The following is a 15834-nucleotide window of genomic DNA, read 5'->3' as shown; positions in this document are numbered from 1 at the left end:
GACCACTTATCAGGCACCACAGACCAGCCCAAAACCAGGTGAAGACCTGGCCAAGGAGCCATCCCTGTTCATATGTTCAAAGAAGCAGCAACCACCAGCGGCTCCATTGACTTGGAATATCTCGCTACATCAGTATTCATTAATGACGTTACTGTCACCAAGACCGTCACCACACACCCCAACCAAAAGCTGTGTACGACTACAATAGTGCGTACGCTGCTGAGAACCATGCCACTGCCTTCAGGCAGGAGTGGCAAAGCATGCAGCACCTGTGGCAGGGCATCCAAGCCATCTCCAACTACAGAACATCAACACCAGCCTGCAGTACTGATGCCTGCATGTTATTAAATCCTGTGGATTTGATGGTTTTAAATGGTTTTAAACTTTTTGTAATTTATTAGGGTCAGTGATGGATTGTTGTTCGTCCCAAAGGGTGGGGCGTAACATGGTTGTTGACTTAAGTAGAGCTCAGAGAGATCATGCGCCGCTAAACATCGATGGCTCATCAGTTGAAATCTTCAAACATAGCAAGTTACTTGGTGTCCACCTGAGGAGAACCTGACTTGATCCCTCAACATCAACTCTACCATTAAGAAAGCTCAGCAGCACCTCCACTTCCTGAGGAAGCTGAGAACTCACACAGGGCAATATGAACAATATACCCTCGTACTTCCTGCACATTGCTGCGTGCGTCAATGACATTGTCTTGTCTTTGTCTTAGGTAGAATAGTACAGTTGTACAGTTTATATGTATTATGTTGTATCAAGATCGTGAGAAACTTCTCATTTCACTGTGTACCGTGTATAGGGAATGACAATAAAATCTGACTTGCCTAGACTTGACTACAGTGTCTGTATGGTTGGGCGTTTGGGATAAGACTTTGTGACTATAATAACCTGATCTGACATAGCGGTCTTTGTCCCAACACTAATATCATGTATTGCAGGAAGTGCATTAAGCTGTTTTGAGTCATATAAATCCCAGTTTGTACATGTTAACCATGAATCTCCATGCACGCTAAAGGGATTCACAGAGCCCCACAAGGTTCTCTGATTGGAACAATTCTATTTACCTTATATGTTTCCTTTGGCAATATTAACAGAAAACACAGCATTAACTTTCATTGTTATGCTGACGATACCAATTATATCTATCAATAAAGCCAGATGAAAGCAGCCAGTAAGATAAACTCCAAGCATGTCTGAGGAACAAAAAAACCTGGATGACCTATAATATCCTAATGTTCAACAAGACTGAAGTTATAGTATTTGCAGTGGCGGAGCTAGAGGGGAGGCCGGGGTAGGACTGGACCCCCCTGAAATCTGATTGGACCCCCCAGGTGCCACCCCAGATGATTGACATATCGCGGCACCGCACGTCTTGTCGGAAGGAGCCAGTTGCATTTTTAAATCAGTGAAGCCTATTGACTGCTAAGTCCCTCCTGTACAGTAGTTGGCGCTATGCACCACAAAGCGTTGCGAGCCACGTTCATTAGGAGAAGAAGAAGAATCGCCTCTGAAGAAGAGGAAGATTTGAACTGGAGTCGGTTATCGTTGCCTGTTACCGGAGATCAACTAAGTGACAAAGAAAAAGAAGGAGAAGAAGGATAACCTTCATGGACAGAGAAATCCTCGTCGTAAAGTAAGTTTTACGGTGGTGTCCTAATGAGTCACTGTTTAAAATAACTTTTGTAGATAGAAGTTTGTTTGTTTTTTTGCTACAAGCAGAGAGCCACGGCATCAAGCAAACGTTAACGTTACATCTCATGGCGTCTAGCTTCCAACAGCCGCTAACGTCTACGTTTAATTCATTTGGGTCGCTATTTATATTTACGTGTTTCTCCAATGATTCTAGAGGAATGAAACTAGCGGAGAATCAGAAATCTGAAAAGTCTGAATATTAAACTTAGGTCTACAGTGGTTTATTTGCCCTGACATTTTTTAGGCTTGAAGTGGGGATTTAATAACATTGTGTGATTGTAAGTGATGCCAGGAGTAACGTTAACAAGACTGGCTTATTTTTTCATAGGGTCAGTTGAGAATGAAAAGGCAGGGGGAGAAGATTTATGACCTCTTTTTAAAAAGAAGCAAGTCAGGAAAAGATGAGGCAGACAGACAGCCAGAATTCAGGTCTGCCAGCAGTCCTGGCAGCTCCCATCCTGGGACGAGTCAGGAGGAGAGAGAATGTCAGGAGGAGAGAGAATGTGATGCACACAGCCCATCATCACCAGGTCAGAGCATAGAAGCAGTCACATGCAGTAATTTTAAGTTACAGGGTTCCTACACTAGTATGGAAAGTATGGAATATATTGGAGAGGGAGGGAGAGAGACAGAGAGAGATGTTTGTGTGAGTAACTATGAATGTGTTGGTGCATTTTCACCATTTTTGTAAAAATGAGTTATTATTAATTAATTATTGAAAAATTGTTGCCAAGTTGTGTTTTACATTTTCTGCATTGTTAATAAACTGCAAATTATACATACATAAATCTCATCTCCTGTGTGCTTAGTATGTACATTTCAACATTTGACACTCCGATTGCAATTCATAAGTCATGAAACAAATGCATTGTTATAGTCTGTGGACCCCCTGAAATAGCCTTGGCCACCCCCTGGCCACCCCAAGGATAAAAATCTAGCTCCGCCACTGAGTATTTGGCCCTGAGCACCTCCAAAACAGATTAATGATATAGTTACCCTAGATGTTATTGCTCTGGCCTCAGGCACCCTGTAGGCTACATAATCTTGGAGTTATCTTTTATCAGAACATCTGTTCTCTCACATGAAACAAACTTCAAGGACTGCCTTTTTCATCTACGTAACATTGTTAAAATCAGGTGCATCCTGTCTAGAAATGATGCAGAAAAAAATGGTCCATGCACCACGTCCAGATGATTTCGCAGCACCTCCTTGAGAACTCACTCTTCATCAAGGCTGAGAAGTGGGAGTTCCACACCCCTTCTTGTCTCCTTCCTGGAGTACATCGTGGTTAATGGGAACATGCAGATGGACCCGACCAAACGCTTCCTGTGGTTTGTAAACTTCTACCACTGCTTCATCAGGAATTACAGCTCCGTCATCATCCCCCCTTCCCCAGTCCTCTAAAGTCCCCTTTCACTGGACTCAAGTGGCCTTCAAGCCTCTCAGTTCACCACTGCTCCCATCCTCCAAGTACCCGATCCTGACCGTCAGTTCGTCGTGGACTTGGACGCCTCCGATGTGGGAGTGGGAGCCATCCTGTCCCAACGAGTGGCAACTGAGCAGAAGCTCCTCCTCTGTGCCCTTTTCTATCGATGGCTATCACCGGCCGGGAGGAATTATGACATGATCAAGGAGCTGCTGGCTGGAGGGGACCAAACAACTTTTTCTTGTGTGGACTGATCACAAGAATCTTGAGTACCAAACCACCAAAACACTGAAATCGCAGGCATGATGGTCACTATTCTTCACCTGGTTCAACTTCTCCCTGTCCTACTGCCCTGGGTCCCACAACGTCAAACCCGACGCCTTGTCTCACCAGTTTCAGGGGCAAGAGGCTTCTGCTGCCAGACCCGAACCCCATCCTAATATTGGTTTTGTTGTCGAAATCTAACTGTACATATTTACTTTAAGCCCAACCATGATGTTTTTCTGAAGCCGGATTGGCCCCTCCCCATGTGGATCAGCCGAGACAGTTCAGGGTTCAAATATAGTAAGTGTGCCACATGCTGCCAGTGCCATTATCTCATGCCTGATATTTCAATCATAAAGCAAATAACATTCTGTAATTGGCCCAGTAATTGGACCTTGTAACCTTCTCGAGGGATTCAGAAACCCACTTATGTAACTTTATAAACCCCTCAAGGACCTCAGATACCCCCTAATTTAAATTTATAAACCTCTCAAGGACCCCAGAAACCCCCTAATGTAACTATATCAACTCCACAAGGATCTCAGAAACCCATTAATGTGACCTCATAACCTTCTCAAGGACTTCAGAAACCCACTAATATAACTCTATAAACCCCTCAGGAACCTCAGAAACCTCCTTATGTGACCTCATAGACTCCTGGAGAACCTCAGAAACCCCCTTATGTAACTCTATAAACCTTTGAGGACCACAGAAACCCCTCAAAGACCTAATTTCCACCGTGACCACTATTTTCATTAATATGTAAACAACCAGGTGCAGCACATTGATTTTTCTGATTTTAGAAGGTTTTTAACACATGGAAGCCCATTGCTATCAAAAACAAGGTGATCTGAAAAGTCAAAACAATAATCACATATTACACATGTCTTTGCTGGCAGATCTTCAATTGAAAATGTCTTTCAGTTCTGACCAGTGGAAAGTTTCCAGCAGCCCCAAACAAAATAAAAAGCTGGAAAACACCAATCTTTAAACTATTTCCTGATCAAAATGAAGCTTTAAGGTTTAAAGTTTCCACCTACAACAGAAATAAAAGAAACAATGTAAAAAACATTAACAGTTGGATTATTTCCACCCATAGCTGTGATCTAGTTACACACATGTACAAATCAGAGTTGTTTTTACAAGTGATGGTATAGCTTTGTTAATAAAAGAAGTCAAGATATTAAGGTAATCAGTTTACAAAACACACTGGCCATTTGGAGCAAGGCATTCACTGGATTTGGAAACATTTGGGGTGAAATTGTCTCTTCAACACTTCTCAAGTCGATTTTAATATAAATTAATATAAAATAATTACAATTTCCACTGTTTCCAGTACAGTTCATTTACTGAGATGTAACAACATCTCAAAAAAATAAAGAATATTGACGTTCTGTGCCAATACACCCGTCAAAAGAACCATCATCAACCATTAAATTTAATATTCAAATTGTCCAAATCGTAACTTTGCTCATTTCAAGGATTTATTGCGCCTTCAGTCTCCTTTTTCTCCTCTATGCACCGCCCTCTTTGGTTTACGGTGCTATATAAATCCCATGAAATGTCCATCTGTTCTGACACCTTGCTTTCTGGTTGCTCTGACCGAAAGTGCAAGCAATATGGCCAAATGGTCAAAGTAAACCTTCAGCCTCTCGGCTTAATTTGACATGTTCACTTTCCTGGCATCCCTCGTCTTCAGCAGTCCTTGCTGCCAGCACCTCTGCCTCCTCCAGACTTGGCGGCGGCTGAGCCGACAGCGATCTGGCAGCCGTTAGTGATGTGACTCATGACCTTCTGTTTGAGCTGCGTAACCTGCTCCCGCAGAACGGAGGCGGTGGAAGCCAAGTCCGAGTTCTGGTTCTTCAGAACCTTCACCTTCTCCTCCAGACGCGAGATCCGCTCCAGCTTTCGCTTGCGGCACTTGGACGCAGCAATACGGTTGCGGAGCTTCTTCCGTTCTGCTTTGATTCGCTCCTGTGTCTCCAGGTCGATCGGGGAGAGGGGCGGTGGGGACATGGGGTCGGCCTGCAGGTGAGGCACCTCTGGGACAGTCTGAGGAGCGTCCAAGCCCCGGGTGTTGGGTTGAGGGGCTCCACCGCCGCCGTGTCCTGAGCCACTACCGTACGCCATCTGCACCCCTGGGTATGGCATGTGTCCCGGGTTGTAGCTGCTGAGGTTGGTGTAGATGGGCATGTCTCCGCCAGACATTAGGTTCCTCTGGTAAGACGCCTGCAGGGAGACCGTGGAGGACGAGGACGGGGACATGGGGCCACCACCCACCAGCTGGTTCTGCTTGTGAAGGTCAGCGAGTGCTTTGACAAAGCCATCAGCAAATCCTTCTTGCTCATTGGTGGCCTGGTTTCGGTAAATGAAGGGATTGGTAGAGTTCGGCACAGGGCTGGTGGTGACCAGGCCCTGGTTGGACTGGATGATTAGGTGCTCCAGGTCGGGAGATGCCAGCTTCAGCAGGTTCATGTCCACAGAGGATGTCATCAGGGAGCTATTGCCGGCAAGTGTCAGGTTGTGGTGGTTCCCGCCCCTCCCTCCTGCTGCACCACCAACGGGGAAGTGGTGACCGCCCACCACTGACATGACCTTCTTACTCATCAGAATCTTGTTTCCTGGGTAACGGTCGTATTCTGTGATCTGGCTGAAGCCAGGGGCGGCTGGGGAGTCGTCGTGGTAGAAAGGAGTCTCCATCTTGGCCGTCACTGACAAAGAGGCATCGCAGAGGAAATATTCATAATGAGATTAACCCGAATATCAGAGGGGATTGAAACGTTCCACTGACGTCAGCGGCTGGAGGATGAAGGTAGGAAGAAGGGAAGGAGAGAAGAAGAAAAACAAACAGGTTTATAAGAGGAAGAGGAAAGAATGGTTACTGGCAGGTGATGCTGACACGTTGATGCTTCCAAACCCGACTGCCCCAGATTTATCTCTATATCTCATCAGATGATCTTAGTACATTAACTGAAGGGTATGAAGACTGTGAGATCTGGTTGAAAGCTTGGGAATGAGCTTTCACACTTAAGGATATTGATGCATTCATTGTAGACATAAAATATCTATTTTGAATTTCAGTCTCTTGTCATATTAAATAAGTTACACATTTAGCATTTGTCATGTTCCTCTTTAATTCATCATTTTGACTATCACTAAATTTAGCAGGAAACACTTCTGGGATATCCCTTAACGTTCCCATTACATGTTCTAATAAATGTTTCATCATGGTTCTATACAGTATAGAGAACACTCACTCATCCACCTACACTGGATACAGATTTGGAATACACAACCTTGGTGAATTTTTTTTTTTTTTAATATATACAAACCTTTATATACATATGGTTTGAGTAGCAGTTATAGTATAAATGTGTGGTGTGGTAGAACATAACAAAGTATTGAAAACATTTATTCAAAAATATATTAAAGGTGTTGAGTTTTCTTGTAAGCAAACAAACATCTCAGCAAAACACAATGTATGTATCTGAGAGATCTATATGATCTATACGTGGAGCAGGTACAAGCACACACAATCACTATGTGTTCTCACATATTCTTTATTAAAGGAGAAATCCGGTCATTTTTGACCCCATTTTCGTTGTCCCCAGGGTCATCCCGACTTATTAGCAGCAAAAAACCTGACAAAAATGTATGCTGCCTAGCCCGAGATCTGTATCTGCCTGGCAGCCTTCCAGACACGCTCCAATGCTAACCCATTGGGGCAAGTTTTATCTGCTTTTCTGGGCCTCAGAAAATAATTCCAAGACCTATGCAACACAGGTTGGGTCCGTACGAGACACCACGGCGCTCGTTTAGCTCAAATAGTGTGGCGAAACGACATAAATATGTGTGTTTTTGCATGGAGTTACTCACCTCAAATCACCCCGTAGACATTAGCAGTAGATAGCCGAGCGCGCGCTCATCCCTCCCAGTGACCACAGAAACGAAAACGTTTTCCTCGTAGTTTTGATTTTGTATCCATAAAGAAACGACCGAGCGGTGCAGTCGTCATGTCCGTAATAAATCCATGAAGCTGTTATGTCCATATGACTATGTTACAACATAGCAACGACTGCTTACAGCTAAACAGCAGCCGGGAGCCAAAACAATGCAAGTCTCACGCAAGTTCCTGTCTCGAGATCGAGCAAGAGCCTCCAAAGCTAGCTAGCTACTACTTGCCATTCTCGCTGTTTTTCGACTCCAGGTGTACTCAAAGTGACCCTTGCACGACTGTCCAAGATTTGTCACTGTACTGGCTTGAAAACAGCCCCAGAGTGAGGACGTCGGGAGACGGCAGACAGGAACTTGCGCAAGACTTGCATTGTTTTGGGTACGGGCTGCTGTTTAGCTGTAAGCAGTAGTTGCTATGTTGTAACATAGTCATACATATGGACATAACAGCTTCATGGATTTATTATGGACATGACGACTGCACTGCTCGATCGTTTCTTTATGGATACAAAATCTACGGGGAAAACGTTTTCGTTTCTGCGGTGAGTGGGATGTGCGGTGAGTGGGACGGATGAGCGTGCACCCGGCACGTTACTAGCTATCGTTGCTATGTTCTAACATAGTCATACATATGGACATAACAGCTTCATGGATTTATTATGGACAGGACGACTGCACTGCTCAATTGTTGCTTCATGGATACAAAATTAAAACTACGAGAAAAACGTTTTCGTTTCTGCGGTGACTGGGAGGGACGAGCGCGCGCTCGGCTATCTACTGCTAATGTCTACGGGGTGATTTGAGGTGAGTAACTAAAAACACACACATTTATGTCGTTTTGCCACACTATTTGAGCTAAACGAGCACTGTTGTGTCTCGTACGGACCCAACCTGTGTTGCATAGGTCTTGGAATTGTTTCCTGAGGCCCAGGAAAGCAGATATAACGTGCCCCAATGGGTTAGCATTGGAGCGAGTCTGGAAGGCTGCCAGGCAGGTACAAATCTCGGGCTAGGCAACGTCAATTTTTGTCAGGTTTTTTGCTTCTAATAAGTCGGGATGACCCTGGGGACAACGAAAATGAGGTCAAAAATTACTGGATTTCTCCTTTAACTTGTATATTTAATTTATTTTCTATCGTTGGAAATATGTATAAATACGCTTATGCTCCTTCCTACTCCTTTTCAGACATGTTAATTTTTTCATTTTGTTTTGTTTGTTTTCTATTACTCTCACATTCTGAAAAAAAACTTGTGCATCCACATAGCAAAAGATTTACAGTGTAAAGTGTATCAGTGTCAAAGTCAGCTAACCTGCAGCAAACACATGAAACAGAGAGGAAGATGAAGAGCTGGAAGATATCCAGTTGATCTGTCGAGATCATGGTATTTCATCCCAGTCTCACAGCACCTCATCAACTCGGAACGAAATGCATTCTATTGTTTTCATCTCCAGGGACACTTAATTGACCTTAGACTGATCCATATGACTGTGTAAAGTCCAGAGCTAGTGACAGAGTATTAAATACTGAGAAAGACGAGAAAGAGAAGAGGTGATTGAGGTGGATGGGTCCACCAACACAGGACTTAAACCAAAAGACCACTGGTAGACGTCATATGTCCCAAAGTGTTGCTTTGAAGTGACTCGTTGGGGCCGGTTTATAATTAACTAACTAAGGGGTGTTGTTGTCTAAACCTAACTAACGGGTTTTGTTATCTAAACCCAATTAAGAGGTTTTATTATCTAAACCTAATTAAGGGGTTTTGTCGTTGTCTAAACCCAATTAAGAGGTTTTATTATCTTAACCTAATTAAGGGGTTTTGTTGTTGTCTAAACCTAACTAAGATGTTTTGTTATCCAATCCTAACTAAGTGGTTTTGTTGTCAAAACCTGGACACCAGAAAGCTGTTGCACCAAACCTAGATCGAGTATTAAGCCGTTATCCGGTTGCATGAAAGCTACATTACCATGGAGATTTACCCTGTTGAGCTAGCCAGAGACAACCCGGCTAAGATCCAGGATCCAGGACTGTCGAGGGCATCACAGTATTGCTGTCGTCAACTATGAGGAACCTGGGTGTAATCCTCGATGACCAACTATCCTGCACCCCCAACATCACTGCTCTGGCCCGATCCTGCAGATTTGCCCTCTACAATATCCGCAGGATTCGGACCTTCCTCACAAAGGATGCAACGCAACTCCTGGTCCAAGCACTGGTCATCTCCCACCTTGACTACAGCAACTCTCTCCTGGCTGGACTCCCGGCCTCTGTGACTAAACCATTGCAGCGTATCCAGAACACTGCAGCACGCCTTATCTTCAATCTACCCAAATTCTCCCATGTGACCCCCCTCCTCCGTGACCTCCACTGGCTCCCCATTGCAGCACGCATCCAATTCAAGACGATGGCACTGGCCTTCAGGGCCATCAATGGAACAGCACCCATCTACCTTCAAACACTGGTCAAACCTCACGCCCCGAAGCGAGCACTTCGCTCGTCTACTTCAGCTGGCCGGCTGGTACCACCATCGCTGAAATCAAACAAATGTCGCTCAGCAAAGTCCAGACTCTCCTCTGTTCTGGCGCCTCAGTGGTGGAACGAACTCCCGACTAATGTCAGGACAGTAGAGTCATTTGCCATCTTCCGAAAAAGGCTCAAGACTCACCTGTTCAGACTTCACCTCGACTCTACATAGCATGACCCACTTACACCCCCCCCCCCCCCCCCCCATCACTTCTATGTTCTTACCTATAGCACTTTGATCATAGCACTGTTGTTCTTAAGGTATGTTTGCTGAACAGCTACTACTTTATTCAGACAAGGACCTAACACGTTTCTATTTTTTAGCTCTTACTTTATCGGCAATGATATGTTATGGTTGCTTTCTTTTAACAAATGTACTTAAATGTACTAAATGTAAAATGTATAATGGAAGAGGAGAAGAGAGAGGGGGAGAGGGAGTGAGTGAGAGAGAGGGAGAGGGAGAGAGAGTGAGGGGAGAGGGTGAGAGAGAGGGGGAGAGAGAGGGGAGAGGGGGAGGGGAAGACTGAGGGGGAGAGGGGGAGAAAACGCTCTGTTCTGTTTGTATCAGGAAAACACAAAGTTGAATGTCTATCCATCCATCGTCTACCGTTTATCCTGTATTCAGGGTCGCAGGGGGCTGGAGCCGATCCCAGCTGTCATTGGGCGAAGGCAGGGTACACCCTGGAGAGGACGCCATTGCAGGGCCGAATAAAGTTGAATGTTTTTAAAGCAATTGTTAAAACCATAATGGTATCATTTAGTACTCATATCAGTACTCTGTATCAGCAAGTATTAAACCTTCCCTTTGCTTGTTAGCTAAAATCTCCAACAGCTTCCTGTTTAGTTACTTTCCAGATGACATTTCATCGACTTCCATATTTTTTTCTTATTAACTTGTAACTAATCTTGATCCCTAGCATTTACAAAGACTACATGAATAGATTTGTATCATACATCCACCAACAGAAGCAAATACAAGCAATGAAATTAATAAAATATAAACAATTATGAAATATAACAGGTAGTACAAGTCTATAATCATGTGAAATGAGACACGTTGAGATTACATTGTATTATATAATAGGTAATGTGATTACGTCACATGAGCTAACTTTATTATATTATATTGTTGGAATTATTTTCATTACAGTTCAAATAAGAGAACATCATCATTATGATTATGTCTTTTGAGGTGACTCCAATTTACATTTCTCAAAAAGTGCATAGTGAAATCACATGACATTTGACATGGCCAACCTGAAAAGAAGTCCATTGGACATTTCAGCTAATCAGTGTAGGAACGTTTTTTTTGACAGGTCAAGTTGATGATATTTGAACCTTTTTTTTTAAATAAAAACAGTACGGTAGAATAACTATGCTTTTTATTATAACTGGATTTTATATAGTTTACTATGGAGAAAATATGATTATTATGGGTTCATCTTACGTTTTGACCAATGCAAGCACCCATACCATAACTCCTTGAATAAACGAGCATTAAAATTCCAGCGGCGGCTGGATCGAGTCTTGGAGGCTCATTGACCACAGTCAGAATGCGGACGTTGCTGGTCTATTGCTGCCTCGCCATGATAGTTTGTTGGTTAGTTTAACATCAAAGTCACACAAGAACATTGTGGCGGTAAAATGAGTGTTTGTCAATGAAGTCGCTGTAAAGAGAGAGATTTAACGTCCGTTTCTGGTTTAAACAGCAGCTCAAACGCATGCAATTCTAGCGTCACCTCTTTTATGAGAACGTGGGTGCAGTCGAATAGTCTTTTTTGCTTAGGAAGGTTCCTAACTGAAGAAGTGACCCGGAAGTAAACAAGTGGCCGCCATGATAAGAGCCGTTCGAATTCTCTAAATGCAAAGGAAAGGAGCTCCAATGCTTCCTTTCAGAGCTCCTTTAGCATAGGATGCAACAGACCTTCCTATACGAAAGGAAAGGAGATTACACCGACCCACAATTCTTTGCGAGAGCAACATTTAAAGTGCCGCACACCTCGGCCGTTCATGAAAACAAACAATATGCCTATTTGCATATTTAACAATTACTTTCAAGCAGACATGTAGTAATTGGAAAAGTGATGATAAATGTGTGTGGACAGTGATAATTGAATGGTATTTTTTTTTTTATTATTATTATTTCAATCATGTTACAAACTTGACAAAAACGAAACTAAAACCACAAATGAAACATAAATAAAGCAAACGGTCAAACAGGAAGGAGGAGCTGCTGGACCTGAAGCCGGTCAGTTAACCAGCTGTTGATAAAACCAACATGTGGAGAAGTGGACGATGCTCTTTTTGTAGTCCATTATTGTAGTTTCTCCAGCGCAGACGCAAGTCAATCGCCGGTGCCGATCATCAGCTGTCAATCATCAGCGGCCGCGTTAATGACGTAGCTTAGTGAAAGTCTGGTCGGATTCTCTGAGCACCGCGGTCGTCTTTTCCTAAATCCTTTTGAGTTCTCCTATCGCCTTTCCTTAACCCCGTGACGTTTTCCCCAGAGGTCAAGGAATAGGAGTTAGGAATAGGAATGAGGACCTTATTTTTTGACTATTCGACTGCACCCCGTGTCTCGGTGAAGATTGGAGGGGTCGTATCATGAGTTGGTTCGGGTGTCTGGAGGCCTGTTCACGTCAGCCTGATAAGTGACTGCTTGGCCAGCAGGTCTTCACCATAGTACAGCCATGCACTTCTTCCTCTGTGCAGCTGTATTGATCGGTATTAATGCTACCAATATTATTTTATCCCAAGTGTTTTGAATCTCCTTATTAGTATTACAGATACTACGTTTCTGGCTGACTTGCTTACAGTAACACACCAGCAGCTCCAACATCCTACCGATGAATGCACGGAAAAACACAAGATGGCGGTAGCGACTCGATGACGCCAGATTTCATTCCATATTCTCAGATTTCATCCCATATACCGGTATTCAAATTTCATTCCACATATTCAGGGTTCATTCCATATTCTCAGATTTCATTCCATATATTCAGGTCTCATTCCATATAGTCAGGTGTCATTCTATTTTCTCACGATTTCATCCCATATATTCTGACTTAATTCCATATTCTCAAACTTCACAATATATATATATAATTATTTCTTAAATGCTGCGTATAAGAACATGCCTTTTGCAAAAAATCATGGCCTAACCATGCCACAGGTGGTATCCCGTTGGATGGTTAGGCCATGGCCCCGTGTGGTGCTGGATCTTGAGACCCAGCAGTCTGCAGGGTAGCGTATCCATCCATCCCCATAGTATCGTATCTGTCATGCATGAAGCCAACAGGTCCGACCTGTCAGACACTCGTTCCCATCAGAAAGCCCTTCTCAGTACGAGCTTCATCATCTATCACGCTGTTGTAAAGGAGGCAACACGTGTACGACTTTGTATATTGCCCTTATGCAAAAAATACATTGATAAGAAATAGGAATAACTTTAAAAAACACAATGGTTTCTGAGTGTCTGATGACTGAACAGATAAGGACCAGGATTAATGCAGCCTGGCTGGTAGCTGGTCTGGAGCAGGCTAGCTAGCAGGCTAGCTGTTAGCTGGTCTGGGGCAGGCTAGCTGTAGCTGGTCTGGGGCAGGCTAGCTGCTAGCTGGTCTGGAGCAGGCTAGCTGGTAGCTGGTAGCTGGTGTGGAGCAGCCTAGCTGGTAACTGGCCTGGGGCAGGCTAGCTGTTAGCTGGTCTGGAGTAGGCTAGCTGGTAGCTGGTCTGGGGCAGGCTGGCTGTTAGCTGGTCTGGAGCAGGCAAGCTGGTAGCTGGTAACTGGTGTGGAGCAGGCTAGCTGGTAGCTGGTCTGGGGCAGGCTAGCTCGTAGCTGGTCTGGAGCAGGCTAGCTGGTAGCTGGTAGCTGGTGTGGAGCAGGCTAGCTGGTAGCTGGTCTGGGGCAGGCTAGCTGCACAGAATAAATCTCCATGGTAACTTGGTAACTGCTACTGCTTTCATGAAACCGAGTCACGGCTAAATATAGCGACAGAACTGGAAAATCCTGACTTAATCTATGTAGCCCTCTGGAAAACACCTGAGCGACTGAATCAGGAGAAATATCTATATATTACATCTACAAAAACCTGAGCACAATTACACCCCCTGAGGGGGGAGCACAATGTATTTCATTAATATCTGAGAGCTTGTTTTTTCTATTTATTTTTTATTTTATTTTTTAACGTAATGTTCTTTTTTCTGATAAAAGTTTTTGCATTGCATCATGTTAATTGAATGTACATTTCACTGTTCAGGTTTTGATTTGCTTTTTTAACTGTTGTTTTATTTGTTTTACTGTTTTGGTATGCATGCTATGTTATGCTAAACAAATACAATTATTATTGTAAATATTGTTGTATGATTTGTTATAATTTTGCACAACTCCTAAAAAATGAAGCTAACCTTTAAGCTGAGTGTTTACAGAGTAGAGACACCGGAGACATTAGAAACAAAAGAGCTTGCACATTTAATAGAGGAGTAGAGACTCATATATGGAGGAACATTTACAGAAGTTGGTCTGATGATCATAACTGAGTTCTAGATCTATTCACCTGAACACACCATCTGGAAAATACACAGACAAAGACATAAATACTGACATAAATATCCTTATGAGAGAAAGATATTTGCAATCTCAGTTTAGGATTTTAAGGTCATGTAACTCAACACAGTCAGTGCTCTCTGGTGGCCAAACCATGTCACTGCAACACTGTTTCTAAAACGGGAAAACATTAAAGGGTGCAGTAACGTGTGCAATAATCCAAGGCCAATAATAATAATAATAATAATAATATTATTATTATTATTATTATTATTATTATTATTATTATTATTATTATTATTATTATTATTATTATAAACTACCTGAGCTTCTATACCTCATTTCAGAGTGAAAGTAGCTCACCTTTACTCCATTTAGCCGGAGTTACGAAATACGAATACAAAACAAATGATCGATTCATAACATATGATGAACTGAACAAACCAACAGCATAATCAATTGTTCAAATCAGCTGATAATCAATTATGAATAAATAGCTGCTTCAGAGAGTTAGACAGTGAAGAGAGTGAGACTGGTTGAAGCGGATCTGATGGATGAAATGAATGAAGTTCACGTCTACAGAAACTGAAGAAGAAGAAGAAGAAGAAGAAGAAGAATGTTGATACTCACAGAGAGACGCAGAGCTGCTGGAAGAGCCGACACACACTGACTCACTCTCTCTATGGCTCTCTCTCTCCCCTCTCTCTCTCTCCCTCTCTCTCTCTATGGCTCCCTCTATCTCCCCTTCTCGCTCCCTCTCTCTCCTCCCCTCTCTCTCTCGTTCTCTCTCCTCCCCTCTCTCTCTCTCTCTCTCTCTCTCCCCCTCTATCTCTTCTTATCATTAATCTGCACATGTAGTAAATAGTGTGTTTGGTTGTTGACTGTGTGTTGGTGTTTACAAGTCAAGTGTTCTGTAGGTTGTAAAACAATCAAATAGTACCAATAAATCGATACTAAATACATATACATGGGCTGCATGATTACAGTACTTATGCAAACACACACACACACACATATATATATATATATAATCACCAACACAACCTTTAAGTTAGTTCTGGTTATAAGTGTTTCCCTGAGGAAATTAAAATCAAATAAATACAATTCACCCCTACAATTCCTTTTGATTATTTTCTCAAGACATTTACATTTATGGGACCATAATGTACGAAACACAGCGGCTTGACCACAACGCTGCTGGTAGGCAACATCTCTGTTCACTGGTCAAGTGTCTCATTTACAGTCTGGTCAGAAACATGAACACCAGTAGTCTGCTGGAGGTCATTTTGTAGGGCTCTGGCAGTGCTCCTCCTGTTCCTCCTCCACAAAGGAGCAGGCACCGGTCCTGCTGCTGGGTTGATGCCCTTCCACAGTCCTGTCCAGCTCTCCTCGTGTGCTGGCCAGTCTCCTGGTATCTCATGCAT

The 15834-nt window shown here is 43.2% G+C and overlaps 1 protein-coding gene across 1 annotated transcript; it reads right to left on the bottom strand.

Annotated features, from left to right (window-relative positions):
- Window positions 1-4685: 4685 nt before the first annotated feature.
- june (JunE proto-oncogene, AP-1 transcription factor subunit) lies at window positions 4686-15110 on the bottom strand. Its single transcript, XM_084036005.1, has 2 exons — window positions 15041-15110; window positions 4686-6190 (listed from the first exon to the last, which is right to left on the bottom strand). Exon 2 carries the CDS (start codon window positions 6089-6091, stop codon window positions 5087-5089), a length of 1005 nt encoding a protein of 334 aa, XP_083892131.1. The 5' UTR covers window positions 6092-6190; window positions 15041-15110; the 3' UTR covers window positions 4686-5086.
- Between the last annotated feature and the right edge of the window lie 724 nt (window positions 15111-15834).

This window comes from Eutrigla gurnardus (assembly GCF_963514095.1).
Source record: "Eutrigla gurnardus genome assembly, chromosome: 19".
Classification (NCBI taxonomy): Eukaryota; Metazoa; Chordata; class Actinopteri; order Perciformes; family Triglidae; genus Eutrigla; species Eutrigla gurnardus.
This window is presented reverse-complemented; position numbering and strand designations above follow the sequence as displayed.

Bases quoted from the DNA above. Each gene is read 5' to 3' on its own strand.
- june (XM_084036005.1), bottom strand. From the start codon at position 6,091: ATGGAGACTCCTTTCTACCACGACGACTCCCCAGCCGCCCCTGGCTTC.